Source organism: Typopeltis vanoorti, chromosome 3 (assembly GCF_054136105.1).
Source record: "Typopeltis vanoorti isolate ZY-2024b chromosome 3, IOZ_Tvanoo_1.0, whole genome shotgun sequence".
NCBI lineage: Eukaryota > Metazoa > Arthropoda > Arachnida > Uropygi > Thelyphonidae > Typopeltis > Typopeltis vanoorti.
Window position 1 is genome coordinate 120,590,960 of NC_143551.1, and position 24,066 is coordinate 120,615,025.

The 24,066-nt window shown below is 34.9% G+C and overlaps 1 protein-coding gene across 3 annotated transcripts in view; it reads right to left on the minus strand.

Annotated features, from left to right (window-relative positions):
• Nucleotides 1-24,066, minus strand: part of LOC150108520 (F-BAR domain only protein 2) — a 521,764-nt gene that overhangs the window by 285,223 nt on the left and 212,475 nt on the right. Inside the window, exon 12 of one of the 3 annotated variants that reach the window (XM_090390826.1) lies at nucleotides 6,457-6,489. The exons of the other annotated variants lie outside the window; for them this stretch is intronic. Within the exon in view, the coding sequence (XP_090246952.1) occupies nucleotides 6,457-6,489 (33 nt within the window). The remainder of the gene's footprint in view (nucleotides 1-6,456; nucleotides 6,490-24,066) is intronic. 3 annotated transcript variants of the gene reach the window in all.

Here is a 24,066-nt window from a genome sequence, read left to right on the forward strand (position 1 = left end):
ATTTTCACTAGAGGTCAGGCCAATGGAATAACCATTGATTAAATCATTGTCTCTTCAGCATACTATGTGAAATGTAATTCAGATCGTCTCTGTACACACACACACACACACACACACACACACACACACACACACACACACACAGGGTGATTCAGAACTCTTGGGCCAAACTTTAAGGGGTGAATAGAACACACCTAAACAAGCACTTTTCATCATACAATGCATGGTCCGAACTCAAGCAGTGAAGCACTAGGGGTTAGCAACTACTGTGTCAGGAAATGAAGAAACATAAGAATGACAGAGATTTGAAACAATTGCAGAAATTACAGAACATAAATTAAAGAAACTGCTCAAAAGAGCAACCACCAACATTAATGCAGGCTTCACACCTTCCATGTAGTAATTGGCGAAAGCACCAGGCATTTCTCGTACAGTGGCAGCGGCAATAGAAATCCTGGCAACAAGGTCCTCATTGGAATCGATGGGGCTATCGTAGATCAGGCTTTCCATATGGCCCATAGGAAAAAGTCCAGACATGAGAGATCGGGCGCTCATGGCAGCCAAGTGATTGGACCACCCCAACCAATCCATCATCCTAGAAATGTTGCATCCAATGCATTCAGCACATCCACTCTGAAATGGGGGTGGCGCTCCGTCGTGTTGGAACCACTTACATGTTTGAATGTTTGCTGGAACAGGGTTCAGTAATTCTGGCAAGACCTCTTGTAGAAATACAAGGCACGTTCTCCCATTCAGTCATGCTGGCAGAAGGTATAGGCCAATCAAATGGTCATGTAGGACTCCAGCCCAAACATTTATGGAGAAACGTCGCTGGTATGAATGTGGATGTGCGGCGTGCGGATTTCTGCTCACCCATTTAATATTTAGTTTCTCAAATATGTCCACCAAGTAGCTCAATTTCATCACAAATAAAGTGGTCTCTAAACTTCTCTGCTTCTTCATGATTTTCCTCTTCCAAGAAAATTGCTATTTCATCTCTTAATTCATAAACACATTGTAAACATTTTCCCTGTGATAACCATCTTGTCTCACAGCAAAACAGTAATGCTGAATGTTCCACTCCAGCCATGTCTTTGCAAAGTTCAGAAAACAATCTTGATTTTAAGGGTCTCATTTTTATATAACTCACCATGGTTATAACTGTTGTTAACATGATGTTTAGACCAGGACTCATTTCCTTTGCAGCAAGAGCTTCTCTATGAATGAATCATGCAATGTGCCCAAATACATTGTGGGGATTTTTCCCTCAAGGGCTTGTAAACTTTTAAGCCTTCCAGACATAACTTGAGCACCACCAGTGCAAATTCCAACACAATTTTTCCACTGTATGTTTGCCTTGCATATAAAATTGTCCAATGTTTTGAACAATTCAGTGCTGTGGCTCTTCTTTCTATTGGTTTACAAAACAATAACTCTTCAACTGCTGATAATCTATTGCAAAATTGAACATAAGCAATTAAATGTTGTTGCTGCATGATATATCACCAATTCACCAAGCAACAGTATCATTTGATAGAGGTATGCACTGTAGTTGTTTAGTAAAACTTTCTCCAAGCATAGTTTCCACAATATCAATCGCAGCTGGCAGAATTAGGTCTTCTCCGATAGTATGGAGCTCTTGCACCTAGCTATTTCATATGCAGCTTTGTAAGAATCTAGTAAAGCTTTTTCATTTACAAAGATTTTTTAATGCTAGTTTTTGCTTTTCAAAACATTTCAGTTTGGCAGCAAAGACCTCTAGAGGTTTGTTAACATACTCCTTATGAAGTGTTTCCTTATGAAATGTCTTAAGTTAATTCGGTTTCGCGCTATCTGCAGCCAAAATTTTCAAACAAATAACACACAGTAGTCTTTCTTCATCATCATTTCACAATCTAAATATTTTGCTGCATACTTTCTTGATTTTACTTTTGGAATGATATTCTGCGAACCTGAATTTGTTCACATCAATACTTCACAGTCGTCAGATGCCCGCTTATGTCCAGTTAAAAATGTATCCATTTTTCTACACTAGAAAAGATTGTTTTTATAGCGTGTATCATAGTCGTTGCGAATAAGAGTAAAATAATGCTGACCATCAGCTTCTCACTGTTGTAGTGTTACAAATTTAAATTGTAAATGCTGTCTTGCCATTTCAAGCCTTATTTATACTTGCAGATGTATTTCCAGAACATTCGAGATTTCCCCATGATGAAATCGTGAATGTTTCCGAAATGCCAATACGATTCAACGGTCTGTGCAGTGATGCCAAATCAATACAATTTTCAAAAGTTTTGATGATGCATTTAAATTTGTATGAATATTTAAAAATTTTAATTAATTCCTAGTTGTTGTTGTTTTGCTAATTTTTATGGATTATGTGTCTCAATACAAGAATTGCAGGGGGGGGGGGCACAAAAAAACTAATATTAAAAAATGGGGGACACGTGAAAGAAGGTTGAGAAACACTGCCTTAGTGTCTCATAATGCAAAGCACACACACCCTTTTGGATGTGTATAATGCTATGCATTATGTGAAGGGCCACTACACAGATCAGTTTTTGACCTTTACTGAGGTCTCATTAGTGGAAGCCAGACCTAGAAGAGATACACTGCTTCATGATGCCTCCTAAGTACGTTATAATTACCAGCACATTATAGTTCATCATAAACTTTTTCTTGACAGAGAACTCCACACTCTTTGGCCATAGAGAACTTTTGTGTCTCCACTCCATGTTTCATTAAAAGTCACAATACGAGCCAAAAAATTTGCACTTGATTTCTCAGAAATTATCCAAAATCCCTTGAGATGACAGCACACGTTCTCTCTTTTATTGGCATTCAAACATTTGGGGACTCCTTTGCTGAGAGCCTCTGCATGCCTAGATGTTGATGGATAATGACCTCAACTTGTTCCCTGAATGTCCCCAGAGTCTTTGCAATGTTTTTGGCCAGCATTCGTCTAACATCAAGGATCATAGCATGCACTACATCAATGTTTTCAGGTGCGATCACTGTGGAAGGTCTTCCTGATCTGAGGATGTTGGTTATCTCAGGACGTCCAGTTTTAAACTTGGTTACCCATCTGGCAACTGTTGTATATCCTGGAGTACAGTCCCCAAAAGTCTCACACAAAGTTTGGAGAATTGCAGTTTCAGACTTTTCTTGCAGCACAAAAAACTTGATGACAGCCTGCAATCCATGTCTTCGAATTTCTTAAAAACCTCTGTTGTTTCTTATATATCCTAAAAGAAAAAGAAAAAATTATTATAATTTGATAGAACATGGGGATTAAAAGGGTTTTAAGATATGTTCTTTCTTGTGATTATATCAAGTTGCTTTAATATCATTTTTGTTCTAGGTGTTTATCAGAACTTTTCAGCACCATCCTCCCTTGTACATCATTCATCACTGGGCATGTGTGATGGAAAGGTTCAGAAACTTGTGTCATTGCTCTTGACATTTCCAGAGCTGTTGATCATGTCTGGCATGAAGACCTGCTAAGCAAACTGCCACCCTTTGGTCTACCTGCCACTCTGTAGTTGGGTTGCTAGCTTCCCTCTGGTTGTTTGCTGCATGTCATGGTGGACGGCTCCCTTTCTTCAAGATTCATCACCAATACAGAAGTACCTCAAAGCTCTGTCCTATTACCTACCTCTTTCTCATTTACATAATTGATCTACTGTCAATCACCACTAATCCTATCCACAGCTTTGCAGATGACAGTACTCTCCATCTAACAGATAAGTTTAGGTGTTGACGGTTATTCGCGACTTATTTTTAACGGTATTAACAATATCAAATAATTTTATCAAAAGATGTTTTATTAATTGCTTATATTTCGCTGAATTTCAAATCAGCATCATCAGAGCACAATGCAGCTTGTATACATGACAGTAAGTGAAACAATACAATTGTAATGGACAAAAGATCTAAAGTCGTATTTTGGCACCCTCTAATGTTGTAAAAAAACATTACAGCTAAGTGGGAGTTGCTCTTAAGATAACATTCTCCCAAATTCTTGGCAAATTAATGCAACAATATTTATTCAGGTTAGGAAAATTTTTCAAAGCCATGGCTGACTCAAAAAATAATTTTTCAGATCTGTAACAACTTCTAAACAGCACATTTGTTTTCTTCGATCTAATTGTGTGAAGGGGTGTCCAAAGCACGGTCTTCCAGTCCTGACTTGCTATAATAATAGTAGCAAATGTATCTTTTATGTTCTTCCAGGCAGATGTTAACTGATCTTCCTGTTTGCCCATAGTAGGCCAAGTCACAGTCACAGGGAACTTTATACACTTCAGGGTGTGCTAGAGGGTGAAGTTTATCCTTAGGCGAGTGGATAAGAGTTGCTAGTTTAAGATGAGTTTGAATGTGGTGTGAAGGCCATGCTTCATCAGTACTTTGGCTATCTTTTCATCAGAAAAGAGATTCATTTAGATATTTCTCAACAAAAAAATATGGCATATTTGTCTCTTTGGCATTTTCTGTTTCTTATTGATGCTGAAATGGTTTCTATGCTTTGTTTGGAGTTGTTGAGGACCCTGATAAAGAGATGAAAGACTTATACAAAAACAGAGGAGTGGCACTACAGCCCCTCCCACCTACCATGTAGCCACATGTGATGCTCACTATCCATCAAGCAATGGCTGCACTCTGAAGTGGAATGGCTAGGCTGCTCCAGATGCAATACCAGCACTAAAGCAAGCTTTGAACATATCCCTGGATCATGGATGACTTACTACAACACCATTTACCCTTGCAGGAGAGTCCACTGCCTAAATGACCCTGACTAGACCGTACAGGACCACTAAACTTGCTGAAGCAGAGGCTAAAGCAGTGCAAGTCTACTAGAATTGTCACCTTCCCAAATGTCACACCATACAGCAAAGAGCAGTAAGGCAATGGATCCCAGTGATAATAGTCTGGAATATAGGAGGGTAAAAATGATCAGGAGAAGTAGAGCAAAGCATCCAAAAAGTATAGTAACAGATGAAAAACAAAAAAAGGGCTGATACCATCATTGGAAGTTCCTCTCTACCACAATCAGTTGCCCACATAACAGCCTGTAATGTGTTCTCAACTGAATGTTACTTTGGATGATTCTTTGGTGAACCTGGGCCTAAAACATTCTCACCCACTGTGGCATGTTTTTCATTCTGATGACAAGAAACAGTCACCTAAAAGATCCAAAAATTCTGCTTTGAGTAGAATATCAACCAATGTTTACAAAGACATCAGAGAGAGTATAATTATAGAATGTAAAATATCCTCTCTCTCTCTTTCTGATATGGTAAAAATCATTTGTAAGTGACATATGTATTGTAACATAATTTTAATACATAAGAGTAAAAATTACTGATTTATAATTATCAGCAGTAACAGATATTTTGGAATGATTAAGTTATTCCATTTCCAATTCGAATTAAGTTTGAATTATGAGATTTCAAATTCTCTCAACACTAAAATTCAATGAATCCAAACCAAAGATGTTATATCATGCTATCAGAATCCTTTTAAAATGGAATGATATTTAAATGTGTATGTATACACATATGCATAAAAAACGCTAGTTCATGCAGTTCAAGATAAGCCCCCACATGTGGCATGGTTAACCCATCATTCCAATTCCAGTTATGGCAAGATAACTTCAGAACTCTCCTTAAATATGAATGCATGTTTCATAGTGCTTAGAATGGCTTCTTCTATTAACTTAATGCCATTCCGAAGGATTCCAATATCAACGCCAATCTAGAAATGTGGTCACATTAATTTCATCGAACCCTCTTTAAGTTGAAGAGAACTGGAATTTTTTGAATAACCTAGAGACAGTGTGAAATACAAATATTTAAGCAAGCAAAACTCTTATTTCGGTTGTGGCAGTGGGTGGAGATGTTATCTATGATGCAATAACTTGAAGGCTATCCATCAAAGTACAAATAGCATGGATGCTGCTTAACAATATTTTCACACCATTTTAGTGATGGATGATGTGCAAAATTTTTTTGTCTGTGAACACAGGTTTATGGTATACAAACAGGAATAAGATGTCACATAGGAAAGAGAACTAGATTATCTTTCTTTTGAAAGTAACTTTGAAGAGGATGGAGATCATTTTTTCTTGAATACTTAGATGTTGAAAACATTTCTTCTGAATATATTCTGAATCAGAGCTGGGCCATTTCCTTCAAAATTTAATGATTGTTCATTTTCCATGTCTGGATGTATTCAGACAATTCAGATGATTTTTCTCATATGCTATCAAAACTAAACAGGATATGAATAAATCAAAAATTAGCAAACAAAGTAAAAAAGGGATTTGTACACCAGTAATAACTAGTATAATAGAAGATGTTTATATATACATAGATATAAATATTAATACACACACACACATACATATATATACACACACACACACACACACACATTAAAAAAAAAATAGTTTGCCACCTGAACTCCAGGAGTTCCAGTAAACATGCCAGTCTGTGGTCCCCGCAGGAAAGAAAAAAGAAAGACACCAAGTATATTAGATTATGGTGGTTGATTTCAACCACATAAATTGTTCCTAGCATATTCACAGAGTTTAAATAAATATTTTATTTTTTCTCCAAGGATTTTCTTAAAGTAAGTGTCATTATACTAAAATTCTCTCACGCTTCAAACTATTTACATTGGATCAAGTAAATAATATATATATATATATATATTGTTTCTAATAAAAGTGGATCTTTGAATTGCAAACATATTTCTTAAAGTAAAATTAAAGCATACTAAATATGCAAAAATATTTGCAAAATATACAAAAACTTTGTTAGGAGCTTGTGAAAATACAGAATATAACCCTGCATGAATTCTGGTATTACACTACTTAAAAGTTACAAACCACCTACAAACCCATATAATTGCATTTTATTAGTGCTGATTAAAGGTTTTAGTCTGACAACTGTTTTGAACTGTTTAGAGCCTCTATAGCTGCAAAGTTGCAACATGTGCTTCAGCTAAAAAGCCTTGGGTTCAGATCATGCCTGGAATACTAGCCTTTCATAAAATTTTTCATGAAGATAGTCTCTCAATATAGAAGTGGCATAGTTTTCTATAAAGCAAGGAAACTGGCGATAACACATGCAAACATGTGTTGCTTTAGCAGTAATCCCAACCAATGATTTATACATTGATCAGGGTACTGTGAAACATAGTTAATGGAAAAAGGAAGTCTTTTTAAAAGGCTTCAACTAATTAAAAGAATAATCATTATCCTTTATTAAAGGATAATAAGTATTAATTTATATCACATAGGTACAAAATATTTACTTACTGAAATTATACAGTTTCAAGTGAAAGAATTTTTAGAAATACAACCTTCAATATGAAATGTTTTGCTACTGTCCTACTTTAAGTGCCTGTATTACATACAAATTTTTCTAATTTTTTTTTTTAAACTTAATTTGCAGGCATTTTGCATGTGGTAAGTTTATTGCTGGCCTGGTTGTTCTTTTTAAAAGGCTTCAACTAATAATATTTACTTACTGAAATTATACAGTTTCAAGTGAAAGAGTTTTTAGAAATACAACCTTCAATATGAAATGTTTTGCTACTGTCCTACTTTAAGTGCCTGTATTACATACAAATTTATCTAATTTTTTTTTAAACTTAATTCGCAGGCATTTTGCATGTGGTAAATTTATTGCTGGCCTGGTTGTTCAGGCACATGTCAACAGGCCACAGGTATAAATTCTACAGTAGCATGGATGTTTAACCCCCAACTGGCCATGACATCTATAGATGTCCAGCTAAATCTGGATACGATTCTGTAACACCCGTTGAATAACATGGATAAGAAGTGCAATTTAGTCTCACTGTTTCATCCACCTCGACTGGTAGGGAGGTTAAACAAATTTTAAGAGACAATTTCTGTCATTCTGTGGTATGTTCAAAAAAAAAAACTTTCTCAGTGTTCTGAGGCCTAAATAGTACCATGCTTTAGCTAGAGTAAGATTTCTCAACCTGTCTATGCACACAATGCATGAAATGTTTATAACTTTATCATGGATAGGAGTCGCAAAAAAAAAAAGTGCAAAATCATAAAACAAATGTAAATAGACTTGCTAATAAAACTTTATTAAATAAAATAAGATTGGAAAAAAGTGCAATTTTTTTTCATATAAACATATTTTAAAAATATTATGAAACAGTTATATAACTATTTCATATGTGAAACTGCTACAACTGGAGATGCAATATAAAAACAGTGATTGTGATATGCTTCCAGACAACTAGGATGGAAAAAAAGTGGCAAGATGATAAACTAATTCCTTATGAGTTATATTTTTGTAATATTATTGGAAATATAAATTATAATAGGTGAATTATTCTAATTTAAAAAATCCTATTATAAGGTCCAAATATGGAAAAGAATGAGACAATATCATGAGATAATATCAAAATATTATCTCGATATATATTTTGCTTAATTTCAGAATATACAACATTAATTTTTAACCTCACTGCAGAAAGTTAATGATAGAATGATGGTTAGTCAGTCCAGCAAAACAGTATAGCACCCATGAAAGTATCTATAAAAAAGCATTGGACAGAAGCAAGAAAGCCTGTGAAAAAGGGAGTAACTGGGGTAGGTTTGTAATAGAGGAAGCTCATCTATTAAGCAGAATGCCCTTTTTTGAAAAATCTTTCTGAAAATTAGCAAGCATTTTCAAAGAGATACGTATTTATGCGCCTATCCTAAAGGTGAGAAATGATATTCTAAGACTGGGCAGATTATTATTATGACACTAAACATTGAAGAAGGCCAAACATCACCCACATCAGCAGTCACTTTCATTTAAAACTCAGTCACAATAGATGCACTCACTGCTTCAATAGCCAAACTGTTCTATTAACCCGTGGTTCTGTGAGAGAAAAATATAAATAACTTACTACTTTCTTAACTGCACCCAAACTACCACAGATGCTCTCTTGTCCTTTCTCCACCTTCAATATAATGAAAAATTTCATCAATCCATATTCTATAACACTATTTCAGAAACAGTTTTCTATCATATCACCTGTCTTTTTCACATTTACCAGTGTATGCAGTCCACATACTCTCAATCTATTCTTATAATCTACATTTAATAATCCCAATATCATCTCTAACTTTTTTTGCAGTCTTTCCATAGCTTCTTTAAATCCCTCGAAACCTAATCTGCACACATCAGTCCAAGTGCGGCCATGTGAAGGCATTGTAAACAGGCAAAATGACTTGCACATTCTTACATGTCAATATTGGTTTCAACATTACAGTTACCCTCTCAGTTGTATAATATTTGCAATTTTTGGTTTGTGACTTTAAATTTCAAGTTCCTATCCACTCTTAACTCCAAGATCTGTAACTTACAAGTTTCTCAAAGCAAAATCCCACCAATATATATATATATACCGATGAATATTTCATCTTGCCACATCACATAAATTAACACTCACCAACATTGAACTCACAGCCATTATCATTTGTCCACTTTCAGCCTATTCAGATCACCAGAAAATGCTGCACATCAATAGCAGCCCTGATTATTACATCATCAGCAAATAAATGAGCATCTCCTGTCAGACCCTTCCCAGTAAAATGGTTGAAATACTGACCCTGGGATACACCACTAGTCATTTTTTCTTTTATTTTCCTAACTCTGCACTGAAAAACAGTGCAACATACTATGGTCTCACATGTAGGACCAGAAAAGGCCTAAGTCACCAACACTATCTGATAACTCCAGACCTGGGTTCGAGAAGCTATTCTGTGGTAAATTCTCCATAATGCCAGTGTGTTTTATAACCCTTTGCAAAACCATACACCTTTAAAGGATACAGTTGAAAAGGTAAATATTAGTACAATCTGGTGTTCTTCCCTGAAGCAGCTGCACCAATTAGGTGCAGATTGATTTTCAGCATAGTAAGGCTTTCTTATGATGAGGGTAGTGAGTGGTCGACTTTCTCAAACTTGAATGTTGATAACAACAGACTCATTTCCTCACTATACAAGATCAGGCTTCCTCGATCCAATGTTAGCCCTATAATGGAGTTCTACTGCTATTATTCAACCTATTTTCTATAACTCTCACTATTATTCTGGTTCTTCTGACACACTCTATATGTGCAAAAACAATACTTAATAACATCAGCCAAAGTTTCAATACTCTGACACCCTGATCTGCAGTTCTTATCATCACTTCTTCACTGAGCTGTATAAGCTTGAGTTGGCAAAACATTGATTTGGAAAATTCACATCTCCTATATATCACTTTCTGATATATTCCCCACTTTATACAATTATTCCTTCATATGAAATCTTACCAGCCTTAGCAAAGTCCAATTATATTATATCCCCCTTGATGAACACAAAAAATATATCCGGCACTTTCGCTATGGCAAGTCGGGTCTGGCAGACCATGCTTTGGATACCCCCTGCACACAGGATCAATTGAAAAAAAAACAAAAGTACTGCACAGAAGCTTTTAAAAGTCAGGAGAGGTTGTTCCTGGAATCAACAGAAGCCTTGAAGCATACTCCAAACCTCAACAAGTATGACTGTATAAATCTACCAAAGATTTGGGAGACAGTCATCCTAAAACCAAATAATATCTTTTTTTTTTTTTTTTTTTTTTTTTTTTTTAACTCAGATGGTGCCTAATTAGGACTTTAGTCATTGTGTTGCACGATACAATTATTCATACTAGTCCCACAGCGAATTGCAATTGTCTTGCTACTGTAACAAACTTTGTTTGTATGCTCTGAAGATGCTGGATATAATACCAGCGAAATATTAGCATTTAAGTTAATAAATAGTTATTTTCTTATCAATCTGTGTTCGCAACTATGCAGTTAAAATCCAATCAACATGTGCGATGAACACATTAGCCTTTCTACACGGTTTAGCTTTTATTATTATTATTACCTCCAGGGAGTCCAAAGACTTATCGAGGGAGGGCTCCTACTCTAAAACTCTCCGTCTCCACTAATCCATCCACCACAACTATCTTCTTCATCTACACCAATGCCATCTACTGCCCACCACCATCACCACCACCAGTAATTTCACAGACAATCACAAATACCATGCCCACGGCCAGATTCAAACCAGCAGCCTTTTAGCTGGAGAGAAGAGAATATGGCCAACCAGGTCGGCAAAGGAGGTTTTACCCATATTAAATATTTGCTGTGGCAAATAATTTTCCTCCGTAATAATTTTATCCAATTTCTCCACAAACTCCTTGGCAGCCTTCTCATCAGAACTTCCAGATTCACCATACATTTTCACATTATGCAGCGCAAAACTCTGCTTGAATCTCATGAACCAACCGGAATGTTGCGAAATATTTAACAATAAATATACAAATAACATTTTTCAAACACAAAATCAACAGAGGAACTGTTGAAGACACGCGCCAATATTGCGACTGCTGAGGGAGGTTGCCAATGAATGTGCTGTTGACATTGCGCATGATGCATAGTTGCTAAATAAAAACCTTTTTACTTTACGCTTGCTTGCGTCTTGTTCGAAAATATAGTCGAAAATGTTATTTATTCCGTTATGGGATCATGATGTATCTTCGAAAGGACGTAACTCGAACGGACATAAGTCGAGGTATGACATCTGTCACCTTGTTATAAGCAAGTGGATTGCTAAAACACTATCTTCCTTTAGCAAAACTATACTGCCCAAATAAAATGCTACAGTTATCAACCCAATTCTGAATCTTCATCTTGACTGGCACCACTAACATTTTAACTACTACAACTTCAGACACACACAGTATGACAATTTGAAGTCTTAGTCTTATAACATCTCTTATGAAGGGGAACAATTTTACTCTATTTCAACTCCTTTTGAACTTGGTCCAATCTGAGACTCATGTTAAAAGGGTATGTCAACAATGTTGTTAATTAACATCCTGGAACATTCCCTCAAACACATGGTGATATATCATCAAGCAATACGGCCTTAATCATCACATCAAATTTACTCAATTCCTTATATATCTTCAGTTCACTCACAATTAGTACCTCCTCTCCTCTTCCTAGTGAGAGGAAAAGCATTATGATGAGTTTCAAGTGGAACATTTGTAAAGAAGGATTCAATATGTTCTTCATAAAAGAGTAGGAACTGCCTGTTTGAGAGCTTGAAAGCTGAGATAAGAACTTAGAAGCTAGAGAGTCAATACAATCAACAATTGATTGAAGGGGAGCATCTTCTTTGTGGATACGTCTCAGACCATAAAAACAGGGGCTCTTGCAAAATGAGATTTAAATTTTTGGATAGTATCTTCATCCAGATTGATAACTTCAAGTACAGTAATCAGTTTGTTGAGCTGGCTATTAGTGGAACTGCAATCAATTTCTATGTGACAGAATCACATAGAAGGAAAGAGTCACTTAATTATGGATACCTGTGTTATAATCATTGTGGCTCTTCCCTTGTCAACTTTGTTAATAGTTAAATGGTTATTGCACCTTTAACATGGTGCAATAACCATTTAATCAATAACCATCTGCAGCAGAATTTGTAGCCTTTAATTTAAGGCTACAAATTCTGCAGCAGAGATGTTTGAAGGAGAGAGAGAGAGAGAGAGAGTAGCCTTGAGCAGTACAGATGACTTCCAGCCAAAACTTTTTGGCATCATCACCAGAGAGGGTGAATAAGTCCCACTCAAAGTTGTGAAGGAAATCTAGATATGGTATTTTTTTAAGGACTATTGCAAAATAAAATCATGCCTTCTGGAGATGAGAGTTTGCTGGAGTGAGAGGATGGTAGACCCCCCCCCCTTTTTCCCTTTTTATCAGGCTTGATATGCGTTGTCTTTGCTTAGCCAAGAAAAAATCAAACTTGTCTCCAAGATGGTGTCTGTGTTTATTAAAAGAGCCGTGGAAAAACCATCCGGATATTCATAAAGCTAGATTGTCAATTGTATTGATTCTCCTACTTTGAGGCTCTCAAAAATGGCAAGCAACACTGTTCTTTTATAAAAACCTCAGATTTTCTGGCAAACTTAAAAATTCATTTCTGCATCTGAACACTTGCTCAAGGAGAGTGCTGAAGCATGCATTACTACACTGCACAAATATAAATCATAATGAATGCCTCTAGTTTCCTAAATTTGAGAAAGAAATTCTTATCAATCAGCAGTAGTCCGTTTTTTTTTTTTTTTTTTTTTTTAAATATCACATCTTGCAGTCTACTATACCATATTATACTAGCATGCAGCTTGCATCATTCTGAAATTTACTCTCATCATATTAACTTGTTTGAACTGTCATTGCACTGAGGATGATTTGCAAGAATCAGATTAAAATATCTGTTTATAAAGTTTTATTAATTTCTTGTCACTAATCACCTCATTATATCACAAGCAACACTAAAGATAAATCAGAATTTATCTTGTACTCATTCTGGTTTTGCATTGGTTTTCTGTGCCAGTGATGGTATTTTCATCTACCAAATAAAGATGAAAATACTAATCAAAAGTCTGGAATACATGTTCTTGCATACAAAAAGTAGCTTCAACTCTAAATTCAAAGAATTTTTTTTCCCTTATCATTCTTTCCCTTTAAGTATACTCATTAGGAAGCACATAAGAGGAGACTCTTCTTCTGCATATGACTCTACAGCTCTTGTTGCATGCAACCCTGTCTATCCAAAATCCAAAACCTTATTCCTCCAGTTTGGATGCTGCAATATGACACTGCTATCATAACTAATGATATCTATCTATCTTGGTTTTCCTTTTTGTCTTTTAGAAAATTTACTGTAGGTTTTTAATTCAATATTGCCAAGTTTTTTTTGTTCAACTTTCTGCTTATCCACGGGTGGTAATACAATCTTACATACAATTACCATGAATATACCAAATGGGGTAGAGGGTTTGGTATAAATGAATAACTTATTTCTAAGTTGTAGTTGTAGTCCAACTACACTATCTGTTTTAGTATCAGCATCATAGAGATGACCCTTTCTTGGACAGCTGCTACTCAGATTAACACAGAACAAGAACTGTTTGAAATATTTATCACAAAATTTAATAATATTTTAAGAATTTAATTATATTTATTTAAGCTTTTCCATATCTGATCTTCCTTTACACATTATAGCCAGTGGTCTGTTACAGCCAAGTTACCAATAATCTGAGGTATGAAGCCCAATATTTTTGAATTTTAAGTTGCATATGTAAAACAAAAGGTTAAAAAAGGGTTCACTATGGTGGAAACTATTGAATAAAATTAAGATTTTCTTTAAGTCCTTTGAACAACATCCAAAACCATGGGCGTGGTGAAGGAAGAGGGATTAAAATTGTTTGTAGTAGTTTACAAGGTCAATTTTAAAAAAATAATAAGTAATGATGGAACTGTACTCCAGGAAATTGATGAAGCCAGGAATTTGTGGATGTTGACAGATAAGGCTAGATTATTTGGAGTTATAGCTGATGCTATGAGACCAGCATATGTCTGTCTCTTAATTACCTGTATTTTCTGGCTGATTTGTGTTTTGAGGGATGAAAAACCCAGGTTACTGAGAGGAAAAAGAAAACTCTACTGCCCCTTTTTGAGACTGGTTAACTCACCTTAAGTGCAAAAGCCCTTATAAAGGTTTGTCACAGACAGGATTCAAAACCAGGATTTCCAACTAAAGGGTATTGCTGATACCAAATGAGCTCTATGGAGGCTCCATGGATAAGTTAGGTTCAGAGAGCATACTGCAAAAGTTACCAAAGCAGATAACAGGATTAGTGAGATCTCTCAAATATCTAAGTTTTTATAGTCATAAAAAAAAAGTTTTCTTTCCAGCTCAAATATAACTTGAAATCTGAAATTAAAAGATCTGTTCTCAAGCTATTGTTGAATTTAATAAGCAAATTTATTACTTTAACCTGAATGTGTCACAAGAATATGCTCTGCTTGGAGACCATAAAGTGATCTTAAATCCAAAAAGAGATAGAACAAAAGAAATCCCCACCTGAAAATTAATTATGAAGAAAATTGAGAATAGTTGAATTTGATAAGTTAGATTCAAAATTCTGTTTAAGTGAGCAGCTATTAGTAATTGAAGATTAAGTAGAGTCAACATAAACAACTTAAGTGACCCAAAAAAGTAGTGTTTAAAAGCAATGGTAAACTGGAGGGAAATAAAAATTAATGAGAAATCAAGTGTTTAGACCAGTGGTTCTCAAACTTTTTGAAGTCAGGGCGCATTTAAAATCCTACAAATAATTGTAGGCGCACTATATACAAATTTCTGAGAAATATGTTATAATAATTAAGTCAAATATTACAGAAAAAAAATAATGCGATAAAAATAAAATAAAATGAAACATACCTTAAGTTTATTCATTCTTGTGTTTATAAGAAACACGAGCTTGATGTGTCCTAGTGATAGCTTCAATGTTTGGGAATATATTTGAAAGGCAAACTCTCATTTCTTCGTCAATACATTGAAGAGTTCCTCTCTTTTTACACTTAATTGTGGTGAGGGTAGAAAATCCTAATTCACATAAATATGATGTTGAAATTTGTAGTAAAATGCTCAAAGCTTTTTTAGATATTGACACATATTCTTCTTTTATAGAAATCCAAAAGGCTTCAAGAGACAATTCCTTATGTTTAATCATCAATCCACGATCAGTGGATATAGCTGCCAGTTCTTCTTCTTCTTCTTCTGTTAATGTTAAACCAAAATCACTTGAAGTTTCGATAAATGGGTTTCTAATCCAATCGTATTGTTCAGTGTTAAGTGATGGAAAATAAGAACTCAATTTTTCTTCTAAACTTGTTAAATGTTCAACTATTATTGGAAGTATTTCATTTATGCAAGTGTTACTTACCAATAGAAACATTTCCAAATTACCTTTAACAGCTTTTCTTTTCCAAATTTGTAGTTTTCTCTGAAATGCTTTCATTTCGTCAGTGGATGTGAGAATATTTTCTTCTTTCCCTTGCATGCTAGTATTCAAAATATTGAGCTGCCAAAATGTATCGGCCAAATACTGTAACCTGGCAATCCAAACTTCGCACCGAAGGAGGTCACAAAAATGTAATTGTTTCATCTCTTCAAAAAACGCAAGAAGTTCTTGTCGTAGCACGTGTACACGGGTAAGTACTTTCCCCCTTGACAGCCGCCTCACCTCAGTGTGTAAAAGCAGCCGTCTGTGTTGTGAATTCATATCGATACAAAGCTTTTCGAATAAACGTGATTTGACAGGTCTTGTTTTAATAAAGTTTACCATCTGAACAACTTGATCTAAAACTTCTCTTAATTTTTCTCCCAATGTTTTTGCCATCAAGGTCTCCCTATGAAGAAAGTAGTGAGTTATGATAACATTCTCATTTGTTTTTTTACAAAAGATGCAAGGCCCTTAACACAGCCTACCATGGAAGGGGCTCCATCTGTACAAATGCCTACACACGACTTCCATGTTAGCTGCCATTTATCAAGATAGCTATTCAAAATGTTAAAAACGTCTTCACCTTTTGTAGACACACTTAATTCTTTGCAAAAAAGAAACTGATTTACTATTTGATGTTCATTAATAAAACGGACGAATGCTAAGAGTTGCGCCTTGTTGGTAATGTCTGTTGACTCATCAACTTGCAATGCAAAATTTGGATACTGAAGTTTATTACTGCATACATTTTTCTCGATATCAGAAGACATTTCTATAATACGCCTGTGAACTGTATCGTTGGACAGAGGAATCTTGCTTATTTTCATTGCTGCTTCATTTCCTAGCATTGTCATGACTATGTTTTTGCACGCAGGCAAAATAAGTGACTCACCTAAAGTATGATCTTTCATATTTTTTGCTATCAGTTCTGAGACTTGATAAGAAGCGATTTGAGCTTCATCAGAAACAGTCGTTATACATTTAAAAGAATTTGCCGCTTTTGTTTGCTGTTCAGACAATCTCTTGAAAAAACTTAGATTTATCTTGTAAATTAGAGTGTATAGTTTTAAAATGTTTACTCAGTTTACTAGGAAGCAATGATTCATTTGCCATTTTACATCCACATACTAAACATAGTGGCAAAGGATGATCTTCACTTCCAATCCAAGTGAAACCAAAGCTTAAATAACTTTCATTATATTTGCGAGTAGGCTGCGATTATGCTTTCTTACTTGCACTTAACTTTTGCTCACTTCCAGAATCTGATTCTTCAATATCATGCTTCGTTTTGAGAAATCTATCCATTTTATTTGGGTGTATTTATCTGAAAATAAGTAATATGCACATAACATCCACTTCCAACACTTTTAAAATAAGTAATATGCACAACAAGAATAAACCATATTCTTGTTCTCTTTGCAAGAAAAACCACTGTTAATTAACATAATAACGATGTGTTGACAAAAAGAGCGGTATATCGGTAATGAAAAGGTATAATAGAGTAACTATATTTATTTTTATATCTGGACACACATTTCTCTGGAATACCACAGGGAGCACCCGGAAATCTTCTAGGGCACACCAGTGCGACCTGGCGCACCCTTTGAGACCACTGGTTTAGACCCTGGATTTGATTATACTTCTTTGATTGGCAAATCTTTGTAAATCCACATTTCAGGTTCAACTGTTCTCCCATCAAGGTCAAGAGCCAGTTTCTTCACTGATGTTAATCCCAACTCTGCACAACTCTGGAATACAGGTTACACATTTGCAGTGCTGCACAATCACATAAGAATGCTTGATGCAATCCAATTAAATGATGATCACTCTTCCACATATTTGCTCCAATCACTCTCTTTTAGACATTCTGTTTCTGCCTTAAGTCTCTTTTTCATGGCCAATGTAATGCTAAACTAGCTACCATCATTCATCCACTTTCTTCTCAGAATGTAGTAGAATGCACACTGCTACTTAACATCTGCTTATTATCCAGCTTCAAACCAACTTCTAGGACTCTTCAATCCACCTCTGTTCTTTGGAACAGTCCCCCTCAATGTCTTCCCAAAGACTACAACCTTCCTTCTTTATTTCCTCAATTTTTGCTCATGGCACCGATATGCTATAGGTTTTATGATCTTTTTCTTGTGGGCTTGATATGAAGGGAAAAAAAAAAAATATATATATATATATATATATATATATAACAATGTCATTACAAGAGAGGCAGCAAAACCTATATACAACAGTGCCATGGGGATAGTGATTAACAGAAAGAAAGAACCTGGAGAAAACTGTGAGAAACGATACAACAAAGCACAGAAGAAGATGGAATGAAAGAGGATAATGAGAAATCGGTTTGGTGACAAAGAAGCTTGAACTGTGAAATGATGTTGACCAGCAGCTATATATGTTTTACACACTTAGCAGAAAGTGGAGTGCTTATGGCAGCCAACTCAAGTATAGCAGAGCTCATGAAAATACACAAAGAAAAATGTACAAAGTAAAAGAGCAACTGTCTACATGAAAGTAAGTGGAGCAGGTACATGGAGGGGGGGGGGGATATTATCTATTAAATCTACCTTTTCTAAATGGCATCAAGCATTTTAAGGACATTTAGTTATGTACCATTCTAAATATGAGAATAGGATTCTAAGGTTAGGTAAATTTGAGAATCATATAGTGTCAATTCACACTATAAAATTATACTGTAATTATACTGTACATTACACATCATGCATGTAAATTATGATGTGTAATTTACATGCATGATATATGTAAGAATATGATAGAAATGTAGGTATATGATAGAATATTGCCTACCAAGACATGCTTCAATGGCAATGCTCACCTTATCTGATTTACAGTCACACTATGAAAGTCTTGATATTTATAACAGTTCATGACTATTTAATTCAAATAAATAATTGCTCAAAAATTATTTCTTCATGAATTTTCAGGCAGCACATACACCTAGCACACCTGAAATATATGCCTCTGTGCCCAGACACAATTACATTTTCTGAAAATGCTACAAGTAACCACATGGATTTCTCCAAACCTTTCCTTGACCTATATTCAAAAGATAAGGTGGACGGACAATGATAAGCTATGAACAGCAAAATCCATTTCACGAGTTTCTGGTAATGAGGTAAATAGTTGCTGATTACCTTTATTTTCAAAAAAACAAAGGTGGACTGATTAATATAGGTTTGCTTTCATGGTGTTAGGTAATGTAGATGCTAAGACAGGATTGAGATTAATTCTGGAATATAATTTTGAACACAACAGAAAGGTATCACTAGACTAGTAGATTTGTTGAATGATTAATGATTTTTGTGATGCATGTCTGGAAAAAGATTAGAAAAGGCAAATGGGCTGTTCATGGTGTAGTGATGATTTGCCTCTGTTGTCTCATACAAGAATGTAATATTGCAGCAGTGCTATTTTGATGTCAGAGAGGAAGAAGCATGAATCCTCAGAAGTTGCACCACCAGCTAGTGAGCAGAACAATCAACTGCCATTTCAGCAGCAAATATTGCTACATTTGGCCCTTTCAAGGTCAGATTTGGATTTATTGTTTAACAGATTTTGGAGGCTGCAGTGCAGGCTGAGTGTGAAGCAGGGAGGAGGAGGGTGGGATGAACTTGACAAATTTTCATGCTGAAATGCTCTGATCCAGTTATTGGTGAACCAAAGAGTGTAGGATGACGGGTCTTATTCCAGAATAGAATTATCATTTTATTCTTTAAATTATCCTATTATATTTTAAGTATCGAATCTCTTTGTAGCAGAAAATGATTATCGTTTTACTAGTACATATTCCCAAGGAATGACCAGATATTAGACAGTTTAGCCAAAGTAAGGTTTTCAAACTACTTTCCAATCAACAACTTTCTTCCAAACAATGTATTATTTGTTCCATGTTTGGTCACCATAACAGGGTTTGTGGATTATATTTCTAGATTGCATAAGATTTATAGAAGTATACTTGAGAAACAGTTAAGAAGAATTGTAGAAGGGAAGCTTGGTGAAGAACAAACTAGATTCAGACCAAACAGAGGCTGTCAGGATCAGATTTTCACTTAACGACAAATAGTTGAGAAATCATGGGAATATAACAAAGATCTGTATTTAGGTTTTGTAGACCTGCAAAAGGCATATGACAAGGTGCCAAGAGAAAAACTATTCAAAATGCTACAGATGTATGGTGTCAATGGGGCATTATATCAAGCAATACTTAGTCTTTATTTGAATTGTAGATCAGCATTTAGAATTGAAGTACAGGAAGATAGTTTGATATTAAATCTGGTGTCAGAAAAGGATGTACATTATCCCCTCTCTTATTCATTATCTATATGGATCACATTGTGAAAGAAAGCGGTATTAAACGCAATATCAAAATTGAGGACGTTAATCTCAGCTCTTTGCTTTATGCAGATGATGCTATACTTTTAAATAAATCCAGTAAAAGTCTGTAAGATTCCCTAACTAAATTGAATAACTGTTGTAATAAATTTGGTATGAAAATCAGCAATAACAAGACAAACTGCATCGTGAATGGAGAACCTATGGAACAAGTAAAACATTTCAGCTACTTAGGTACAATTTTTAGTGAAGATGGTAAATTAAATATGGAAATAGACAACAGAATCAACAAAAGTGGTTTGGTAGGAAGTCAACTGAATAAATTTATATGGAATAAGAGAGAAATTAGTCAAAAGATTAAATTGTCTATATACAAGATAGTGTTCAAACCAATTTTAACTAATAGATCTGAGAGATGGGTTTGAAAAAAAAAAGAAAAAAAAAACTTTATCAAAGACTACAGATCACAGATATCAGTCCTGAGAAAAATTAGGGGGCATGAAGAGATGGCATCAATGGCAATATTATATTAAAAACAAGGATATTAGGAAAGAACTTGACATTGTTGGCATCCTGGAATGTGTTAGCAGAGCTAATCTCAGGTGGTATGGTCACTTAAACAGAATGGTAGAAGAAAGATTAGCAAATAAATTTTGCTAAAAAAGACAAAGCAAACAAACAAAACAAACAAATTGTTCTCTGCAAGGTTGGCAGGAAAAAGATCCAAAGGAAGACCAAGATATAGGTGGATTGATACAGTAAAAATTGCCTTAGAAGACAGAAATATATGATCTGATAATGTTGTAGTCTTGACAGGTAACAGAGTGATTTGACATGGTAAACACTACTTAAGACATAAGTTCACCCCAGGATTTCATTTTTGTTTGTATGTTATTAGCTTAAATTAGGTTTCACTGGCCTGACAGCTGTTTCGACTGGTTAGTTCTCATCAGAGACCGTGCAGAAACCTGAGAGAGAAAGAGAGAGAGAGAGAGAGAGAGAGCTGTAAAAAATTGGCATGAAAATCAGCAGTAAAAAGACCAAAGCAACGAAAAAAGGTGGGAATCTAAAAAAAAATTCAGCTACATTCTATAGAACAAGTAAAATATTTCAGCTATTTTAGGCATAGTTTTTAGTGAAGATGACAAATTAAATATAGAAATAGATAACACAATAAGCACAGCTGGCAAGAGGGGAGCCAAGTAAATAAACTTATATGGGATAAAAGAGAAATAAGCCAAAACACTAAACTAGCAGTTTACAAGACAGTGTTCAAACTAGTTTTAAGGTAATGAATCTAGGCTTGGGTTAGAAATAAAGCATCTGATCAAAGACTAGAGACCAAAGATATGAGAATTCTGAGAAAAATTAGGGGCTTGAACAAATGGTATCAGTGGCAGAATTAGATTAAAAATGAAGATATTAGGAAGGAACCTGACACTGTTAGCATTTAAGAATGTATTAGCATGACTAATCTAGTGTGGTATGGCCACTTATACAGAATGGGAGAGGAAAGGTTAGCAAAATAGCTGTTTGATGCTAAGATGGCAGGAAAAGACTATAGTTTTCCCAGAGGAAAACTATAATCTATGTGTACTGATTTAGTCAGAAGTGCCTTAGAAGGGGGAAATGCTAGATATGAAAATACCAGAGTGCTGACAAGTAATAAGACTAATTTGGATGAAAATTTGTTCATAGGGGTTAGTAATAATGCAACCTTAATCATATAGTACTGTCACAACAGCCTGTACATGGATACAATTGAATGAATAATTTATGCAAAAACTTTGGTAAAGAGATAGATAACAAATATCAGGAAGATGGCAAAATGTTCAAGGCTATTGTAAAAGCAAACAGAAAAGAGCACTGTAATTCCTCCACATAAGGAGTTATAAAAGGTTGCAGCAGATGCATTGCATAATCCGGAAGGCCTGGTGAGAATGTCGAATTCAAGATGATTGAAAACTGTTCTTATAATACCCATCTCCATTTCCATGTTTTGCATTCTAGATAAATTATACACGCATACTTCAGACTAAGAAAAACTGAAAGAGAAACTTTGGAAAGAACAAGCTAGTTCCAAGCCAAATAGGAGTTGTGAGATCAGATTTTTACTTGTTAATTATATTCCCATTAGAAAGTCTTGTCACTAGTATATCTAGAAAGGGGAGACAATTGTTATTTTATTTTTCTGTGGTAAAGTTTATTTTAAGATGCTGGTTGTTGAGATGTGCTAACAATATATTCCACATGTCTGGGCCATAAGGCCAAATGGCAAACATATCAACATAGTGTACCCAGAGTACTGGCTTGAGTGCAGCTGGCTGTGTTGAGTGCTTGCTTGTTTTTCAAAATGTTCCATGTAGAAGTTGGTTAGTGGGAATGAGAATCCAGTTGTTTATATATTGTTCCTTTCCATAAGAAGCCACCAGAATAAAGGGCAAATTTGAATAATTCAGTTATACCAGAGGAGAAATTTGGCATAATAAGGTCAAGGGTCTCTTCCAAAGGTACATAGTGAACAGTGAAGTAATATCAAGGCTCACCATGATATCAGAATCTGCCAAGGTTAATTTTTTTTTATTATTATTGAAGTTTTGAAGTGCAATGAAGTTTTTATCAAAGAGGAAGAGCTGCCTGTGAGGTTTGGCCAGTTGGGGCTAACTATACTGTCAACTACTGGATGAAGGGGGTTTTATTAGGTTTATGAATATTAGGATCTGCAAATATCATGAAATATTAGTAAGTTTAATAAATTATTTTTTCATCTCTTGGTATTGTTTATACCATGAAGCATTAATATGAATAATCAACAACACCTAAGCCTTTCAAATACACATCCAGATAAATTGAGTGCAAAGATTCTTTAACTAGACTGAATAACTGCGTTTAGCATGAATCAGCAATAAAAAGACAAAAATCGTGAAAATAAGATGAACATAGAAAACATCACTTGCATCCGCAACAAAGAATCTATGAAGCAAGTTAAAATATTTCAGCTGTTTATGCACAATTTTTCATAAATGCACATCAAATATGGAAATAAAATAAATAGGATAGAATATGCTGGGATGATTCGGAGTCAGCTGAATAAATTTATATGAAATAAAGAAATTAACCTATATACTAAAACAGCAAAATATACAAAGTGTTCAAAGCAATTTTAACTTAGAGATCTAAAAGTTAGGATAGAAATAAAATAGCTGATCAAAGAATAAAAAGATCCTACTGGCTGAAGGGGGTTTATATGGATTTATATATGAGAGTTCTGAGAAAAATTAGGGGAGCGTTTACTCGTTAGTTTTGCTAAAATGGTGTCAATAGCATGTTTACTCCTCACTAAAAATGATGATATTAAGAAGGAACTTAATATTGTTTGCATTAGAGAATATGTTGGAAAACAGCTATTTGATGCCAGGTAAAGGAAGCAGAGAATGACCTAAGATCTAGGTGGAATAATGCAGTTAGAAGTATCCTAGAAGTCCAACATATAAGATCTGACAATACCAAGATCCTGACAAAGAGCAAATAATCTGGAAGATGATTGTTGATGGGAAGTTATGATGTAATCACGTGGTGCTATCATAGTGTTCTGTACACTCCTTGGGTACATATCAAGAATTTGATTATGGCAAATAGTTAAGAAATTAGGGAAATATAACATTAAGGAATCGAAACTTTGTTGAATTTGAAGCATACCAAGTGGAAAAACTGTTCAAAACATTCAATCTGTATGTATAAACAGAATTGTATACAAAGCACATCTCTT